Source organism: Aspergillus eucalypticola, assembly GCF_003184535.1.
Source record: "Aspergillus eucalypticola CBS 122712 chromosome Unknown BO83scaffold_2, whole genome shotgun sequence".
In the NCBI taxonomy this organism is placed as follows: domain Eukaryota; kingdom Fungi; phylum Ascomycota; class Eurotiomycetes; order Eurotiales; family Aspergillaceae; genus Aspergillus; species Aspergillus eucalypticola.
This window is the reverse complement of record NW_020290276.1, coordinates 504,244-523,154: the sequence shown is the minus strand read 5'-3', so window position 1 is coordinate 523,154 and position 18,911 is coordinate 504,244. Positions and strand designations below refer to the sequence as shown.

The 18,911-nt window shown below is 52.1% G+C and overlaps 4 protein-coding genes across 4 annotated transcripts; 2 read left to right on the top strand and 2 right to left on the bottom strand.

The window, feature by feature from the left end:
- Positions 1 to 4,159: 4,159 nt before the first annotated feature.
- On the bottom strand, positions 4,160 to 7,006 carry BO83DRAFT_422750 (uncharacterized protein; the record flags this gene model as incomplete). Its single annotated transcript, XM_025535060.1, has 2 exons — positions 4,160 to 6,307; positions 6,413 to 7,006. 2 exons carry the CDS (start codon positions 7,004 to 7,006, stop codon positions 4,160 to 4,162), a joined length of 2,742 nt encoding a protein of 913 aa, XP_025392655.1.
- Positions 7,007 to 11,153: 4,147 nt separating this feature from the next.
- Positions 11,154 to 12,649, top strand: BO83DRAFT_303431 (aminotransferase-like domain-containing protein; the record flags this gene model as incomplete). The annotated part of the gene is made up of 3 exons (XM_025527190.1): positions 11,154 to 11,627; positions 11,723 to 12,120; positions 12,202 to 12,649. The coding sequence occupies 3 exons, from the start codon at positions 11,154 to 11,156 to the stop codon at positions 12,647 to 12,649; spliced, it is 1,320 nt and encodes a 439-aa protein (XP_025392654.1).
- Positions 12,650 to 13,687: 1,038 nt separating this feature from the next.
- On the bottom strand, positions 13,688 to 14,925 carry BO83DRAFT_413598 (uncharacterized protein; the record flags this gene model as incomplete). The annotated part of the gene is made up of 5 exons (XM_025534501.1): positions 13,688 to 13,857; positions 13,910 to 13,961; positions 14,166 to 14,400; positions 14,422 to 14,564; positions 14,848 to 14,925. 5 exons carry the CDS (start codon positions 14,923 to 14,925, stop codon positions 13,688 to 13,690), a joined length of 678 nt encoding a protein of 225 aa, XP_025392653.1.
- Positions 14,926 to 15,777: 852 nt separating this feature from the next.
- Positions 15,778 to 18,685, top strand: exgO (exo-beta-1,3-glucanase Exg0; the record flags this gene model as incomplete). Its single annotated transcript, XM_025527199.1, has 2 exons — positions 15,778 to 16,018; positions 16,068 to 18,685. 2 exons carry the CDS (start codon positions 15,778 to 15,780, stop codon positions 18,683 to 18,685), a joined length of 2,859 nt encoding a protein of 952 aa, XP_025392652.1.
- Positions 18,686 to 18,911: the final 226 nt, after the last annotated feature.

The window sequence follows — 18,911 nt, the reverse complement described above, 5'->3', positions numbered from 1 at the left end:
GTTCGTTCCTACAATCCACATCCACAGCTGGTCGACCATGAAGATTTTGGGCTCGGCCCAGGAGCGCTCGCTACCTTGCCCCTTCGTCTGATAGCGATACACAACCTGATCCTGGTCCCGAGTCTGCGTGTCGATGTTGGGGTAGAAGAATTGATCTAACGTGCGTCGTATATGCAGCGAAGAGGTGGATGACGCTAGGTGCGCGCTGATAAGAAGCTCATCTCTTGTAGGAGTTCGTGTAAGACCTGGGTGAGCAAAGTTGCGCGTCTCAGCTCGTTTAATCGCTTCCTGCATCTTCTTCCTTCGCTCATCTGTTTCAAAGTGCAGATAAGGCATGAACATGCACACATTGCAGGTTGTGTGGGCTTGCTCCTTGCACAGGGAGAGCACTGGCCGGTGCCTCTCATGGGCGACAACGGATTGGTTCCTGGAATCTGGCTTTTTTAATCCTCCGCTCTTGCTGTGCTTCGTTGTGTTCTTTCCCTTCTTTCCAGAGGAGCCATTATCGTTGTGCAGATTGGTATCTGACCGGTCGCCTTTGCCGCCTAGTTTCCGGCCCCTCGGGCTGCCTCCCTCCCCTGGGGACTTCGGCGCTTCAAGAGATTGTCCATTAACCAAGATCCGGGGAGACATCATTTCCTTCTCTTCCGAGCTATCCTCCTCTCGGAGTCGTGCTGCGCGAGGGGTACTCTGGCACAATGGTCGCATAAAGTGAGAATGGATTTTTTGTCCGCGGTGTTGATATCGAAACGACCTTTCAAGCCCCTTAAAGCTCTCCACATCATGGGCTCCCTCCTCGATGAATGATTTAGTGAGCAAAGCTTCGACCCAGGTAAGGTTATTAGCTGGCAAATGGATCCAGCGAAAGTCGGTCGCTCGACTGTCGGCTGGCAATGTGGTAAAGGCTTGTTTGCGCAGATTGCCTGGATCACGCCCATAGAGCAGATTGTAAACGGACGTCTTCTTCACCCGGTTCTCGTTGTGGAAATTTCCAAAGTCCACAACAGTAGCCTCGAAGCCTTCGCACGCCCCCTTTGCTTCCGGCGTAAGCGCATCGACATTGTTAAAGGGCGCCAGGAGCGACACAATATCCCGACGCTTGAATTGGGCTGCTCGCAGGAAGGGTGTACTGCCAAAATTGTCTCGGATTCTCATTTTGAGGTCTTTGTATTCCATCAAACATTCAACAATTTCCCGATGGCCTGCCTGCGCCGCCAGATGCAATGGAGTGATTCCAGTCAACAATTGGCTGTTGATCTGGGCGCCTTCCCGCAACAGTATGCGCACGATCAATTCAGCTCCTTTGTCACAGGCATTGTGAAGAGGCGTCCAGCCTCCATCACTCCTCGCATTGACATCTGCTTTATGCCGGAGTAAGAGTTGAACAATATCATCGCGACCATGGGAGACAGCAATGTGGAGGGAAGTCTTGTTTCTGAAATCTACTGCGTTCACATCTGCGATTGGCCCCTCCGGTCGGGCAAGAAGCATCTCTGCGAATCGTAATTTGCCCGTCGCGCAGGCCCAATGTAAAGGGGTGCGACCCAAATCATCTTGACCTTGAACCCCGTCGAGCTTGCAGCTTGTGCGCAGCAAAAGCTCGATGACATCCTCGCCCCAATCGCATTGCTTATCGGCGGCCAGATTGTGCAAGACATTTCTCTTCTTCTGGTCCTTCGCATTGACGTCTGCACCACGCGATATGAGAAGGTGGAGCACATGCCAGTGGTTTTTCCATGCCGCCGTCATCAACGCAGTCCGACCTTTCTTATCCGTTATCTCCGGCGACGCGCCATAATCCAGTAGGAGCTGCACGATGCGAACGTGATTGCGCTCGACAGCGCGTAGGAGCGGTGAAGGGCGGTTATTTGCGACATCGGTCTTTGCGCCGAGAGAAAGGAGGAATTGAGTCGCTGCGATCGATCCCCGCTCACAGCTGCGCATGAGTCCTATCCGCAGGAAGTTGTCGCTGAGCTGGCCATTGTCGCGGGCCAATTCCACGACGTGTTGCAGAGTCTCAACCTGGTCGCTCTCAGCTGCTCGCAGCAGTCGCGGTTCTAGACGATCATGCCCATCGCTCGCCATACTAGACCGTGATCTAGACATTGTATAACGCTGGCAGGAGAAGACCCTGGGGGTTCCTGCGATTCATTATCCCATACCTCTGGGCGAAATCAAGAAGAAGAAGAGGTGGAGGCGTGGTCAAAAAGTTTTGCAGGGTAGAAAGTGTCAGCCGCTAGTGGTAGAACTGGCTGACGGCGATACATTTCACTGGCCAGAGCCGCACGCGATACGAGCGATCATCAAGACCGTCTAGAGAAGGATGTCTCCACCGCGGGATGTGTCTAATTTTTTATGTAGCGTCGCTAGCTCTTGGGGTGGCAGGGGTCCTTCATTGACGGTCCTTCACTAGCGATAGCGCTGTTCCTGCGTGGCCAGACTCCTGACAGGCGCCCGGATACATGCAGTGGTCTTGGATCATACTCGTTCATGTATCCTGAGAGAAGTATCCCGTAATGATTATTTGCAGCATTCGGCGAGTTTCTCGGCTCACCTCAGAATTTCTTATTCCCCGCCGACAGGGAAATGAAAGTGAGGCCGAAGTTGAAGATGAAGAGCAAATGATCCCACAACTCATGCCAAATTACACGTGACAATTGCAGGCATTAGAAGGTGACATTCGATAACATAGGATAAAATAAATCTTATCACCTCACTGGCTAGATAACTAAGGAGATTCTTCATGGAGACTTGCCTCTTTCTTATCTCCAGCCCACACTAGCAATATTGATACTTTGGTAGCATCGAAATTTAATCGGACAGTCCAGTATTCCGTGCACGATGCACCAAGAACCATGGTTCCTCCCCCCGCCCGGGGTAACCTATCCTGTCTTGCATGCTACAGTAGAAAATCCAAATAAATAAACAGATTCATAAGAACATAAAAATGCAAAATAATTAGAATAAAATCGATAAATCAATAAGAAAAGATATATATACTTCAGCTTAAAAAAGAAGGCAAGGGCGGACAAAAGAAGGAATGGAGGGAGGATGTTGGCCCACATACCACGGTCCCTTGAATTTCACACATTCTGGCATGATTCATGAGAATTATACTAATCTGGATTCAATAGCAGTAATAAAGGTCAATGAAATCAATTGTCTTCTTCGTAATTGTTGATGATTCGGTTTCTTGGGCGTCTCGTGCATTTGTCCTTCCGTAAAATGATAGCCAAGGCTTACTAGGTTCGAAAGTGGCGGTTTTGCATTTAGATAATCTGTATGCGTAGTGCTCATACACGTAGGGACATATATATAGTATTGATACGACACCAAGGATGACCATGAACTAACCCACATGACAACCGGCATAGCATATCCAACTACGGAGAACGAGGACATGATCAAAAGCTATCAAGAGGAGTACTACAACTATCGCAATATGCTACGTGCCCGATCCACCATATCGACAAATTGTGCAATGCTCTACGCGATTACTCTTGCAATATTCGGAAGGCTTCATGTCATAACCCAATCATCACCGAAAGAGGTACACTATATTAACCGGTCCCACATGGACCTATTATCTCTATCCCTTCTAGGAGTGACTAATAGTAAATAACCACAAATGGGGGGCTGTCCTTCACAGTCACCGAGGGCAATGGAAAGAACAACGGCCAAAATTAGAAGCACAAGGCAAGGGAGCGAAGCCAGGCTATGCGATTGAAGGAGGGACGTGGCAGAGATGGTGGAGAGGTAATTAATCAAGAAAGTAAACAAGTCATGCTTCCAATGTCATCGGTCCAATGCGTGCATGCTGCCGAATATCAAACATTCGGCCGTGTCTTGCCTGTTAATTCTGACCCGGGAAAAAAGATTCAGATAGATGCTCATTTACGCCGTTCCAGCCTTTTGCTTCAAAGTCACTTGTGCACGCCCATTACTAGTGGTAGGAAATTTTGCAATAGAAACAAGAAAGGAAAGTTGCAAGGACAACAGAACACAAAAGCTGAAACGACCATGGTTAGTAATGCAGTGGTGGGGAAAGAAGATGAGGAAATAAAAAACAAAGATCGAGGACAGCTGAGAACAAAAAGGGGACACAAAATGCGCAGGGTCCCCTAAAGACATTATACACACACGAAGACGCAGCACTTTTTTATTTCTTCTTCTGGTTGGGAACCTGCTTGAGGATATCGTCAAAACTCATGTTGGGGTTGAACCGACTGATGGGCCGAGCCGGGGCTTCCATCGGGGCTACGCCCATGGGTAGCGGCAGAGCCTCGAGACCGGGGTAGATCGAATGACGATGTTCCGCCCTCCGGTTCATACCAGGAGAGTTCAGTCGGGGAATAGCCGGTGGCGGTGTGAGACCAGTGGGGCTCATGAGGGGAGTCCCTTGTCCCTGTTGTTGTTGCTGCTGCTGCTGCTGCTGCTGCTGCGGCTGTTCGGAGGACGAATCTGCCGACGACTGTTGCGCCTGGTAAGGGGAAGAAAGGGACGACTCGTTGTCGTATGGATCTTCAATGGTCGGAGGGGCCAAGATTGCATCCTTCTCTGCCCACTGCTCGGCCACTTGCCAGCAGTGACTGCGTCGGTAGATACCCTCTACTCCGTTGATCACAACGTCAGAGGGCAGACTAACAACACCAGCTCCACCTGCGACACCAAACCAGCTGCGCGCGGTCTTGCTATCGCCGCCAATCCAGGGCGCACCGCCGCGAGGGGCAATACAGAGGAAGTACTCCACCCCATCCACGTACTTGACGTCCTGAACATCAACAACGACAAGGGGCAGCGATTGGATAACACAGTAGAGGAAGATCCATTGGCCACACCGGAAATCGATCATGTCGTTGACAGTCTTTCCGTGGGCGCATCGACGCTCGAACTGCATGAAGGCCTCGATGAAGGGTGTGGGCTTCATAGCCTCCCGTGTATACGAGTCCATGAGCACAGCGTTGATGTCTGCGTCCTTGAGCTTCTTGGCCTTCTTCTTGGCCTCCTTCTTAGCATCCATAGGCTTCCGCTCCAGGGCCTGCAGTGAGGGGTACTGCGGAATGTCAAAAGGAATTGGTGGCTGGACAGGAGGTGTACTCCGATCGTACTCGCTCATAATCTGTCGGAGGGCCCGGGTCATCATTTCATCAGGGTCCGACGTTTCAGATCCTTCCGCAGCCATGTCCAGTGTCCGAGTGGTTAGGGAGTTACGATCGACCAGCATGTCGTAGAGGTTAGCAAAGTCATTGTAGAGGTCCCGGACAACCTGGCGATTGAGCCCGCTTTCTTCGAACTGATTCTTCTTGGAGCGTGCTTTGGGCGGCCACGAGCCGTACTTCTGCCGGTAGTACTGCATGGTGAACCGCCGGAACTCCATAAATGCGATCTTCCAGTTCTTGAACCGCACGACCTTGCTTTCGGCCGAAGTAGCCGAGTTGGCGAAACCGGAGAATACGGAAGGGAAATCGAAGTCATCAAGCTTACTGTACAGGACACGCAGACGAGTATCCAGGTCGATGAAACCACGCTCCAGTCGCTTCTGCGTGACAGGGCTGATGAGGCCATACTTGGGGCTTCTCAGCTGCTTCAGTTCGTCCAGCTTACCGACTCCATGCACGAATCCCTCGAGATAGAGGGGGAAGAAGCGGAGTCGTTCTCCAAGAACAATAGCCTCGATGGTCTTCTCACGACTCTTCCGCACATCAGCTAGCCTCAGCTCCTCGCAGTAGTTTCCAAAACTGGTAGTTGCCGTCTCGCCGAAGTTGGTATGATCGAAGTTGGTAAACTCGAACCGGGACAGCAGTGTAGCGACGTCCATGAAGATCGAAAAGAGCGAGGGTGACCGGGAGGTGGCGATCAAAGATTGTCCCAATAGGAATGCAAAAAGGTTGCGGAACAAGAGGAGGGTTTCGGTGTCCTCCTGCGAGATCCGACTACTGGGGCTGGACACGTCGCTGTTCAAGGGAATTGGAAGATAGAGATGGAACTCCTGGAACTCATCCTGGCCGTCATCCTCCATATACGCCATTCTCCTGCTACCGGAGCTGTCGTTGTCATTTTCGGCCAAGGGATCCTGAGGTGTCAACGGAGGCGAACCCGGACCAGCCACGGGGCTGCTCAACGACATTGTGCGAGTCTGTTGGTCGAGGGCGTTGAGATTTCTGACATCGTTGCTTACAGCCAAATCACGTAGTGATGGTGATTCAACAAAAACCGTGCGGTGGACTTTGAAGGAGGCAGGTCTGCCGGTGTTCTGGGGGAACAGATAGACATAGGTATCACCACTCTCGTTCCAGAGTTCGGGAATCTAGCCAAGAGAGGTTACAGTTAGCCAGAAACTTACGAAAAAGTCGGGAAAAGTCCCCCCTGTAGCGTTTTCGCAAAAACAGCTCAAGGCGGTTTCAGTACGTACCTGGTCTCCCCGGGCCAAAGGCTCCAGATCGTAGAGAATCTTTTGTTCCAACCCGGCAATCCAGGCACTGGGTCCCTCAGTGGTAGTGGCCGGTCGGGGATCTACAGAGCTCGCGCGCGCCCGTCCAGGCATCCAGCTCCGTCTCTTCGATGAAGATGAAGGGGTTCCGGGGCGCGAATCGGGACCTGAACCGGGTACAAACAGACCCGCGGCACTGGAGGGTCGACTGCCACTTCTTCCGCGACCTCTGCTCTGGGGCCTGCCATCTGGAGAGTTGTGAGCGCTGTTGGCCAAATCCTGGTTCACAGCTAGTAGCGACGGGGGTGGCTGCAGCGGTTCATCCAAGTCGAAGCCATCGTTGGGGATGGGGGATACGGGCGTCCGAGCGTCTGCATAGTCGCTTTGAGAGTTGGAGACTGCACGAATGGGTCGGGAGGCGCTTCGCGGGCGTGCATCCTGCGGCAGCTGGTCGGGGGAGGAGGGTTTCGGAAGGTTCGGAGATGCAGGCGATGATGGAATAGAGCTATCCCTGTTGGACCCCAGGGAAAACAGGGACGAGATGCGCTTGGCGGACTTGACCGGAGCAGACAGCATCTTCAAGGCCGCTGGCTAGTTGGGGGGCAAAAGAGAAGGGTCAGTTCCCCGGGCGCAATGGAGAGTGTGCACGAAGCCGTGAACAAACAATTGGGGGCGTGACGAGGAAAGACAGGAAGTCGAGACGAAGACACACCACCGTCGGGTAGAGGGGAAGTATGACGGGGGAAGCACCACCAGGCGCTGGCAGTGGCAGGGACGGCACCTACCTTAACAAGTACAGAAAGCAAGAATGCGGCCAACCATGCAAAAACCCTCTAGACAGCAGACGGGTTTGAACGAAGAATCCGCGGCGGGCGACTGGTGTAAGTCGCTCGACGTGGATTGAGGAATGGATCGGCAGGAGGGATCCAGAAAGAGGGGGGAGAGTGAGGGAGGAATGAGGAAAGGTTTTCTGGGCTGGTGGTTTGTTTGGTGGTTCTCTCCGCGGAAGCCGGATACAGCAGCAAAAAATGGAGGAGACAGCTGAAGGGGAGAAATTGAGGCTATCGCCAGAAGCAGCGAGAGAGGATCTTTTTCTGAAAAAGAGAAAAGGGAAAAAAAAGAAAAGAACTGAGATGAAGGCAATAATATCGAGAGAGGGTAAAAAAGAAAAATTAATTCTCCCAAGAAACCCAAACGAAGGACGAGAAAAAAAAAAATAGAAAATGAAAAATAGAATAAAATCGAAAAATAAAAACCCAACGAGACGGGAACTTAGCGAACAGACGCAAAACAGAAGAGGGGGGAAGAGAAACAGAAGTCAGTGAGGACTGAGTAAGTATTGATGTTACCCAGAGAGGGAAAAGGCTGGTATGGTTTATTGAAGGCAACAGGTTATTATTAAGCCCTCCAATGGACGAGTATTTTTAACCCACGAGTGGAGCCACGGCAGCAGGAGGGATTGAGGAAATCTGATTGTGCATCAAGATTCAAATCACAACCTCTGCTACGGATGATGTGATTGATGGTTCGGTGGTGGTGGTGGTGGTTAGGGGATGGGTGAAAAGTGGAAGAAGAAGAAGAAGGGAAAATCAATTAGAAGGGTTCCAGGGAGAGACCCCTCCCAAAGTGATGATGGTGATGATTTATAGAGCCGAAGTAAATCCAGCAGGACCCGAACTAGGAAGAGCTAAAAAGCGCAGTGGTTCCTCTTATTATTCACCAGTTCGTGTTGGATAATATAATGATCCTGATGTTCTAGGGCCAGTTTAGTAGCTGGTCTGCTGTTCGTTCTTTGGGCTTCCGGTGGGTTTCGACCAGTGGGGAATGTTGCTTCTTAGCAGTTTCTTCTACTGTACGGAGTAAATAACTTAAGCCCAACGGAGGTTGCCATCGAACCACTTTATATGATCTCATTTCCTTTGGCTCTCCTCGCCATCTCCCGTTTGTTTCCCCCTCCATCCGTGGGTTTCCTACTGGAGACTGGAGACTAGGGGAGTTGTTAGCTTAACTCGCACTCTGTTCGGTGGGCGCAAGGTGTGTGAGTGAGTGTGAGTGTGAGTGGGCTGGCCAGAGGCAGTGCAGTGTTTCTGGTTCAGGAGGCTGATGCTCATCGGGTCAGAGCCAGTCAGGATGCGACGGGGCCCTCCTCTCCTCCTTCCATGCAAATCGTCGTGGGGGTTCGGGACGAGTTGTCTGCAACTAAAGATTTCCTTCTCAATACTTACTACTAAGGCTGCCAGTTGTTCGTTCTATTTATTCCTCGGATTCCCAGCTCTCTCCTGGTTTCTGTTGCGTGGTTGGTAGTAGTTTAAGCAGCAGAGCAACATTGCTTACTGTGCCCACGGGTGCATGTACTTTGTAAGTAAGTATACCTCACTCACTCAAGGCAGAAACATTCATCTACTGCATGGGGTTTCATTAATGATTTTGTTTATGCTGTTACTTTTTTTGGACCTTTTGTGGTACGTTTCCCCTTGTTGTCTTAAGAATTTACTTTTTTTCCCTGTGACATCCATCGTCAGCCTCTCCTCTCTGCGATTCGCATTCATGCTCTCGCAAGGCGTTTTGCCTGCAGCCTCAGGAATTGCAATACGGACGGATGATCGGATGACGGAATCTCGGCAGATATCCACTCTCTCCGATTCAAGCGCTTTCCCATTCATACGTTAGGTCTCCTCATTCATAGTCTGATTCTCCTTTCAGAGTCAGCCATTGAAGTCCACCCCTCTCTCTTCTCCGGTTCGGCCAACCATGGACGGGACTCGATCCGTTTCCTTGGTCGGTCATGTTTCCGACTGACTTGTCTACCTCACCATTTAATATATAGTCTGCTTGGGTCCGTCTACACGGTCCCTCTTCGAAGTTAGTAGTGATAGTAGTACGTAGTTTGAAAAAAGCGCACTCTCCCCTTTCTGGCCCAGTCAAAACCTGCGCGATTACGACCTTAGTCCACAACCGGAAAGTCTGTGACAAAAGGAGAGGCACCGGAGCCATGACAGGTGGATTGGCATCTCCGATCCAGGGGCTATCGGACTCCGCCATGCTTACCACAAACTCACACAACATACCTTGAATTGCTGCTGGCACGTCGCACTGGAATCCAGCCAAGCGAGAAAACCTGCCGACAATTTCCACTGCAGAGAAAACCGACAGCTCGCCATCGTTAATCAGTACCAATCGATGGATAGATCAGTACGCCATGCTTGCCCTGTCCCCTCTCATTGGACTGGCGAGTAACAAACAAGGGAAAAATATCTACTAGTCGTCCTGCCAGAGAGGCAACTTATTGGGAAGATCTAAGCTACTAGACCTAAAAGAGGGGAGGAGAGAGGGAGGGAGAAGCTAAGAATAGTAGCCACCACCACCGGTCCTTCGTGGTACCTACTTTTATTTTTTTATTTTTTATTTTTATTTTTTTTTTTTTACTTTTTTTCAAATCTGTCTGCTAGTATCTACTCCGTAATTACTCACTACTCTATCTTTTTCTTCCTTTTCATTTCTATGCGATTCTTTCCCTTGCTTGGCTTGCCTGCTTTAGTAGAGGCGCTAACCAGCGGCGCTACTGTACGGGGAAAACTCAGAAGAGAGATGCTTCATCTCTAGCGCTGTGCCTGCATTACCCGACATGGAAATAGAAGTTACGCACTCGGACATACGTAAGTAACTGCGTCCTGGAAGTGATGCCTAGGTTGACGTTGTCCGATCGGGTCTTTGACCCCGTAGTCCGTTTCGTTTGATCCGGGTGAGCCATGGGTGTTTTACTTTGGGGAATGGACGTGTCATCCTTATTGATCTGGGCCTTGGGACCTCAGGCAGCACATTTATGCATAGTACCCCGTCTGTATTCCCGGAGCGCCCGCCTCACGCATCTTTTGCATAACTCCCGAGCAGCCAACCCCTTTCGGGCCACTATGTACTACTAATTACTGTGGTCACGGCTTCTCAACTCCAACCAACCGTTCCCAATAGCTAAATATTGCATAATGGATAATCATAAATAGATAATCAATAATATAAAATGTTATATTTCGTACAGACTATGGATAATATACACCTCTGAAATTGCTCCATCTAATCTCCAAAACTAGCCCGTTTCTTTTCATCTTCCTCTTTCCTCCTGACGGGGAGTGACCGAGCGCCCTGAAGATGCCGCACCGGCATCGGGCGGTGCGAAGACAGGATCTGCCCCGCGCCCTGAACAAATACCCCGTGACTTGGTCCCGTCGGCTACGGAACTTCCGTTGCTCCCCCCTTTAGACTGCTTCCAGAAGCCAAAGACACACCCAAGTCATGGATGAATGCCCCTCCTGATCCGCTTACTTACGCGATGCTTTTCTCTTGACTAACGAGTCATCATTGACTTACTAATTCTGTGACTGGATAGAGATACTATACTACCCCAATTAAGTCCACTAACTTCTTTAGTGAATGCCAAGGACTGTTCTGGGAAAGTAGAGTCGTTCATCATCCAGAGTCACTCTGTCGTTATCAATTTATATAGCGACGGAAGACAAACCACATCAACTACCTGATACAACACATAATATATAACTTGCTGTTATACATGCCAGGCCCCGCATATTGGAGCTTCTGACGACTAGCATTACTCATCACCCAAATCAACCCCAAGTCACCGATCTAATCACCTTTCAAAGAAATTCTATCTACTACTACTTTTTTTTTTTTTTACTTGGACCTGTCACGCAACCAACCAACCAACATCATGGACGTTGAGCAGGTCGATCTTTCCCGTGGTTGGCCCAACCCCGCCTTGCTGCCCACGACGGCCTTGGCTGAGGCCTCTGCGAAAGTGTTGGCCACTCCGGCCATTTGGACACCGGCCTTGATGTATGGCCCTGATGAAGGGTACCAGCCGTTGCGCGAACACATCGCTCGCTGGCTAACGACGTTCTACCAGCCACGCGACCGCATCACTCCCGAACGCATTTGCATCACGGGTGGCGCCAGTCAGAATGTAGCCTGTATTCTGCAGGTCTTTACTGATCCTGTCTACACACGCAATGTTTGGATGGTCGCACCCGCCTATCATCTATCCTTTCGCATCTTCGATGATTCCGGGTTCACTGGTCGCCTGAGGGCCATTCCCCATAGTGATGCGGGGTTGGATCTGGCCTATCTCCGACAGGAGCTGCTTATTGCCGAGGAGCGGGCAAGGGGGGAAAATAATAACGCAGCGGTACGTTGGTTTGCTTTGGTCTGCAGATGGACGTTTACGTCCTGCCTTTGAGGTTTCAAGGGGACTGAAGTGACTCATATGACTGACTCCTACAGAACTACAAACCGACTAGGCCATGGGGTAAAGTCTACAAGCATGTCATCTATGCTACCCCCACCTTCTCCAACCCGTCAACGCTCACCATGTCCTTGCCTGATCGGGAGAATCTGGTTCGTCTTGCGCGAGAATTTGACGCCTTGATCATCGCCGATGATGTCTATGACTTCCTTCAGTGGTCACCAGACCCAGCCAAGACATTACCGCAGCCCAACAGGGCGCACCTACCCCGTCTGGTGGATGTGGACCGGTATCTGGATGGGGGACCCGGGGATGACTGGGGTAATGTGGTGAGCAATGGAAGTTTCAGCAAGCTGATCGGACCCGGAATGCGGACAGGTTGGGCGGAGGCTACCGAGAAGGTAGCGTATGGTCTGTCACAAGCGTGGGTAATCCCGTGAGGTGGTCTTGCTGGCTGCTCTCGCTTGTCCCTTGCTTTACCCTCCCCTACCTGGTAGGCTAACTTTTCCCTGGACAGAGGCTCAAGTCGATCCGGAGGCGCACCGTCGCATATGTGCGCCGCCATCATTGCGCAGCTGTTCCCCACGGGGATTGTACAAAACTTCATTGGCGATGTTCTGCAACCGGCGTACGCCCGCCGCTACCACCGGATGATGTTTTCCATACGTGAGCATCTTGTTCCCCTCGGCGTGAGGCTCCCTCCCGTTCCTGATGTGGCAGGGGGGTACTTTATTTGGCTCCGGCTCCCACCTCCATTACGGTCGAGCGAGCTTGTACCCTTCGCACTGCGCGAACAGAATTTGATCGTAGCATCTGGTAATGTCTTTCGGATAGATGGAGATGCGGCAGGAGACAAGAATGATTTTGACGACGGCATGCGCCTCTGTTTCGCGTGGGAGCGGGAGGATAAACTCGAAGAGGGGGTGCGTCGACTTGCATCGGTCATTCGTGAAGCTCTCGAGTAAACCCAATGCTGGCGGCCGCTGCGATGATGGCTACCAAGGGTGGACGGGCGGATCGGACCGCCTAGGACCTTGGTCTGGAAGAACCTGTAGTATGTTGTTGATATGGACGAACCACACACCCCATTACAGGATAGTCATTCAGAGCCGAAAGGTTCAAAGCTCGTCACGCCCCAGATTATCTCTCCTTGGCGCAAGATGAGAAAGAATGGCTTGGGGTCGAGTGATGCGGACGGAGGCGGTGGGCGGCCAGTCAAGGCGCGAGGCCGGGGAGGGCAGATGACCCGGGGCGAGCATCTGCACGGCACCTGCAGCCAACTTGCATATATAGACCGCAGTAGCGCAGTCAGGGCACTTTTGGAATCACTGGCTGCAGGCCAAACATCACGCTTCCCCGACACACATTGTTCAGCGCCTACTCCTGCAGCACAATGCTTGAGGAACCGTGGTCTTTTTCCTGCCCGGAATGGACGCGTCAAATAACTCCTTGTGCCAAGGGATGCCGCTGTGGAATCAGACGGGGACCGCACACATTCTTCACGCGTTCCAAACCCAGAATCGTTGTCTAGCTAAATCATCCAAACATGGCGGAGTTCAGCAAACAATCCGGCTTCCGGGCCGACCGTCTAGATAATCAGGACTTTTGGTCGAGTCCGTAACGCTGTACAACTTCTGGACCATGCAGGTGATTACTGCTGCTGCCGAGGCTAGTTGATGACTAGGTGTTTCACGGGCAGACCATGACCCAAGGTTAGCGGCCGATCAGTCGGGATGGGTTAATTAAGGAAGAAGACTGTCTCCTCTGCGAAAAGCTTGGTGCACTGATTCCTTACCCACCGTGTAGGATATTTTTATCTCGATCGAGGGGAACAGAGACGGGAAGACTGAGACATATCGGACCGTGGACTTGGCTATCTATCTACTTTGTAGTATCATGTAGTCTACTCTACTACGTAGTATAGTTATGAGAAGGAGATTCAAATTGTAGAGCACCAGTTAACCCTTAACCCATTCTTTATTGGGGGGAGAGAAGTGGTTAGTTCAATTTCTAGATTTTGCCCCTGGATGATCCCCCCTCAGCTCTCTCACTTTCTCGCCTCTCTTTCCCTCGCCCGGGCCCACCCGTCCATGCAGGACCAACCTTTTTTTCTTCCCGCCTGAGTCAAGGTATCTACCAACCTTGAATCCAAGGGACTGGCTGACGACTAATTCTACAGTTAAATCAGCATGTACAAAAGTATAATTCGCCGAGAGTATACGTACGTATGGCTATGCCAATGGAACAATTAGCTTTCTCGCCATGGACTAGATATATCTGATGCAGCAAGTGAAGCTTATCGAGATGAGGATGCCACGGCTGCCCGGGAGCACCGACATTACTGCCCAGACTGGCGTCGGGGAAACAATGGACCACGAGGAATGTCTAGACCTGCTCAATCAGGCAGCCTCCACCAGCACTGCAATTACAGTGGAAAAACTGGTGAGCAGAGCCCGAATTATCGTCCCCATCGAGACATACCGTATGGCGGGTCAAATGCAGCATGGCAGAGGAGGTGTTCCGTCCACAGGGTTCGCCATCCATACCAATGCCTGAGTCTAGTGCGTAGCGACCAGCTCGCTGCCCTGGCGCGCTGTCAAACGGGCGAATTCCAGCAACAAGCCATGCCGGACGATCGGCTCTGCAGCCATGGCCGAGCGATTGAAATTCCCAGTTGTCTTCGATCTGGGCCACGGCGAATATGTTGATCAAAACCCTGCCAGGTATATTAGCCTACCGGGTCCGCTGATCGACTGGAGATTTTGATCTTTTCCTTTGGCTTGTTTCCTCCTCTTCCTGCCACCTCCGCCTCTCCTTTTCCGACTCCTTGGGCTTGTGCTTTTCGGATCGGATCAGATTTCGTTCGTTTTCCTTGTCGGCCTACGCAGCATTGGGAGGTAGCCTATCCCTCGTTCAGTCACTAGTTTACGGTTTAGTAGAGAGTCGTGGGACTCTCTGCCATTCGCTCTCTTCGGTCGTTCCTTGAATATCCGGCAGCCTAGACTATCTGGCCCACCAGCGTTGGGGAGTAGGACTAGTATAATAGTGCGTGTGTGTGTGAGTGTATACAACTACACACGCGAGCTTCGGTAGGTAATTAGTCCATTGCAGACTCTCCCTCCCGCACTTTCTCCCCACCATTATCACCATCTTCACCACACACAAGCTCTCTGCATGGCCCACCATGCATGACTCCAGCCAGTTCGGTAGAGTGCAATACTCCCGCTACGAGGAATATCATGTCGATAGCAAGCGACCGCTAGAAAGATTGCCACCAATGAATCCCAACTAACCCCCGTCTAGTGCTTTATCGACTCGTTTCATCCCCTGACCCAGGCGTTTCAAGCAGCGGTCGGCAGACGAGGACTATCGCAGCTAATTGGTGTGAGTGGAGCGATCGGAGCGCGTGATTGGACCTTCAGCAGCTTTTCTTGCAGACGGACCTCCACCATCTGGCGATAGTCAAGCAGTAATTTCCAGCGACGGACAAGGCATCGCAGTCCAGCCAGAACCAATCGTCGGGTCAGGAACGGGGCAAGTTTGTGTGCCTGGATCCATTGGTCCCTCCCGCGGGTGCCAGCAAATCTTCCACTGTTCCCTCCCCCTCCACTTTATCCCGGGTGTAATAACCTTCATTTACATCAGCCGTTCCCTTCACATCCTAGCTTTGTCGTTTCTTTTTTAATTCTCTTCCCCCGTCCTTTCTTTCCCTCAGTTGTGTCTGTTCTTTGTCGTGGGAGAAAAAGGCAGTTTCCGAGTGTTACTGTCTTGCTGTGTGTGTTGTGTTTTTGTGTGTTTGATTACATTCATTCCTTTTCTACTACTTCTTCTCCCCTGGCGGCTGATTCGCGCCCCCATACATTCCTTGCACTTCCCTACTTACTACTCCAACTACAACATCCTATCCAGTCCACCGTCTGACCCCGTCGTGTGACAGACCACTTTTGTTGGTGCTCACACGATCTTGTCTGGATATTTCTTCAGTACTGGTTGCTGAAGTGTTGGTCGCTCGTCAGCGTTCCTCCTTACTATATTACTGTCCCTTCTCGCTCTTCAGTTCTCTGCCGGTTCAGTGAACCACGCTGTCTTGACGATGGCGTCTCTCCACACTTCCATCATGTTGTTTGTGTCGTACGTGTGTCTGCTACTGAGTGTGCCAGTGGCCTTGGTCAATGCTGTTCCTACGTCTGGGTCTGTCGACGTGACATCGCATCTGGCGGTGCGCGCGTCCGACTACTGGGTTGGAACCATCAAGCGTCAGGGCACTGTGCCCTTTGGCAACACCACGAGCAGCTATGCAATCTACCGCAACGTCAAGGACTATGGTGCCAAGGGTGAGTCAGACCTCCTTACATGGCTGGTATTTGATGCTGACTACGGCAGGTGACGGTTCCACCGATGATACTGATGCTATCAACAAGGCCATCTCCTCTGGTGGCCGCTGCGGTTCCGGTTGTGACTCGTCTACCACCACCCCGGCCCTGGTGTACTTCCCCGCCGGTACCTACGTGGTGTCCAAGCCCATTGTGCAGTACTACTACACCCAGATGGTTGGCGATGCCAACGACCTGCCCGTCCTCAAAGCTGCCTCGAGCTTCAGCGGTATGGCCGTCATTGATGCCGACCCCTACGACAGCAATGGCGACAACTGGTACACTAACCAGAACAACTTCTTCCGTGCTGTTCGCAACTTCGTCATTGATCTGACCGCCATGCCCGCATCCTCGGGTGCTGGTATCCACTGGCAGGTCGGCCAGGCCACCAGTCTGCAGAACATCCGCTTCGAGATGGTCAAGGGTGGCAGCAACAACAAGCAGCAGGGTATCTTCATGGACAACGGATCCGGTGGCTTCATGTCCGACCTGACCTTCAACGGCGGTAACTACGGTGCCTTCTTCGGTAACCAGCAGTTTACCACCCGCAACCTGACCTTCAATGACTGCAACACCGCCATCTACATGAACTGGAACTGGGCCTGGACCTTCAAGTCGGTGTCTATCAACAACTGCCAGGTCGGCCTGAACATGTCCGCCTCTCCATCCAACCAGACCGTTGGGTCCGTCCTGATGCTGGACAGCACGTTCACCAGCACCCCTACTGGTGTCGTGACTGCCTTCAGCAGCGACAGCATTCCCACCGGTGGCGGTGCCCTGGTCCTCGAAAATGTCGACTTCTCCGGCTCAACAGTTGCCATTGCAAGTGTGAACGGCGACACCATCCTTAAGGGTGGGTCAGTTATCTCGAACTACGTGCAGGGCAATGTCTACACCCCTGGCAGCAGCAGCAACAGCAACAACAACAACAGCACCGTTAGCAAGCGCTCCCCTGCCGTTCAGGCCGAGGATGTTCAGGTGATTACCCAGACTATCACAGAGACCATCACAGCCTGCGGTGCCGACTACGCCACTGAAACTGCTGCGGGTTCGTTCGGAACTGACGTCGGAGCGGAGGGTTCGACTACGACCGCCGCTGGTGGTGTGGTGCCTCTGTCGTCAATGTCTGTGCAGTACCCCGCCGCTGGTAGCTACAGCTGGGAAGGTTTTGACAGCGAGACCGCTCAAGCCACCACGGCCACTAACGAGGCTTCTGTCCCTGCTGCCGGAACTTCTGCTGGCTCGACTCCTGCTGAGCCTACTTCCCAGTCGGCCGGTGCCTCTGTCATCGCCCAGGGCTCCGGCTCCGCCTCGGCTGCTACCAGCACCTCGTCTTCCGGGTCCTATTTCGGTACTTCCAGCAACTCCACCGGCCAATGCTCAACCAAGACGGTCACCAAGACCCGTATCGAGACCACCATTCCCTCCCAGGCTATGGCCAGCTCTCTTCTTACCAGCTCTGGCAGTGTCTTCGAGAAGTCGAAGCCTTTGTACGAGTCGTACGCCGCTTCGTCCTTCGTCAGCGTCAAGTCGGCCGGTGCCAAGGGTGACGGTACCACCGATGACACGGCTATCATCCAGAGCGTCCTGAACAACGCCACCGAAGACCAGATCGTGTACTTCGACCACGGTGCCTACATCATCACCGATACCATTAAGGTCCCCAAGAACATCAAGATCACTGGTGAGGTGTGGCCCATGCTCATGGCGTATGGCGACAAATTCGCCGACCAGAAGAACCCCATCCCCATGCTTCAGGTTGGTGAGGCCGGTGAGTCTGGCTCCGTGGAGATCAGTGACCTCGTCCTGGAGACCAAGGGCCCCGCTCCTGGTGCCATCCTGGTGCAGTGGAACCTCCAAGCCGCTTCCCAAGGCTCTGTTGGTATGTGGGATGTCCATGCCCGCATCGGTGGTTCTGCCGGCACTGAGCTTCAGTCCGACACCTGCGCGAAGACCCCCAGCCAGACCACCACACCCAACGAGAAGTGCATTGGCGCCTTCCTCCTCTTCCACGCCACTCAGAATGCCAGCGTCTACCTGGAGAACACCTGGTTCTGGACTGCAGACCACGACCTTGACGCTTCCGGCCACGGACAGGTCAACATCTACAACGGTCGCGGCATCCTCCTCGAGAGTCAGGGTCCAGCTTGGCTGTATGGCACGGCTGCCGAACACAACCAGCTGTACAACTACCAGGTCTCCAATGCCAAGAACGTCTTCATGGGCTTGATCCAGACCGAGACCCCTTACTACCAGGCGAACCCCAACGCTCTGACTCCCTTCACCCCGCAGACCTCCTGGTCCGACCCCGACTTCTCGTACTGCACGACCGACTCCTGCCGCAAGGCCTGGGGTCTGCGTATCATCAACAGCTCCGAGACCTACATCTACGGTGCCGGTCTCTACAGCTTCTTCGACAACTACTCGCAGACATGTCTGGCCACGGAGTCCTGCCAGGAGAACATTGTTGAGGTGGACTGCTCCGACGTGCACATCTACGGACTGAGCACCAAGGCCAGCACCAACATGATCACCTCGTCCAGTGGCGATGGCCTTGTCCCGCAAGAGGGTAACGAGAGCACATACTGCTCGACGATCGCCTTGTTCGAGCAGTCGTCATCTATTTAATTTGTGCTTTTACATCCGAGACAATACATACATACAGTGATAAAGCAGTTATTTGTTTCCTCGATGCCCTTGGAGGGAAGAGATCTTAGATGCATTTGGGAGGGTTGAATGATTGTTGGGGAACACATACGGATATACCACTTTGTTGTTACATTTTATATTTTTGCCTACATCCATTCATTTTATCCTTCTATTCTTATCCCATTCGTTACATTATTTGTTCTAT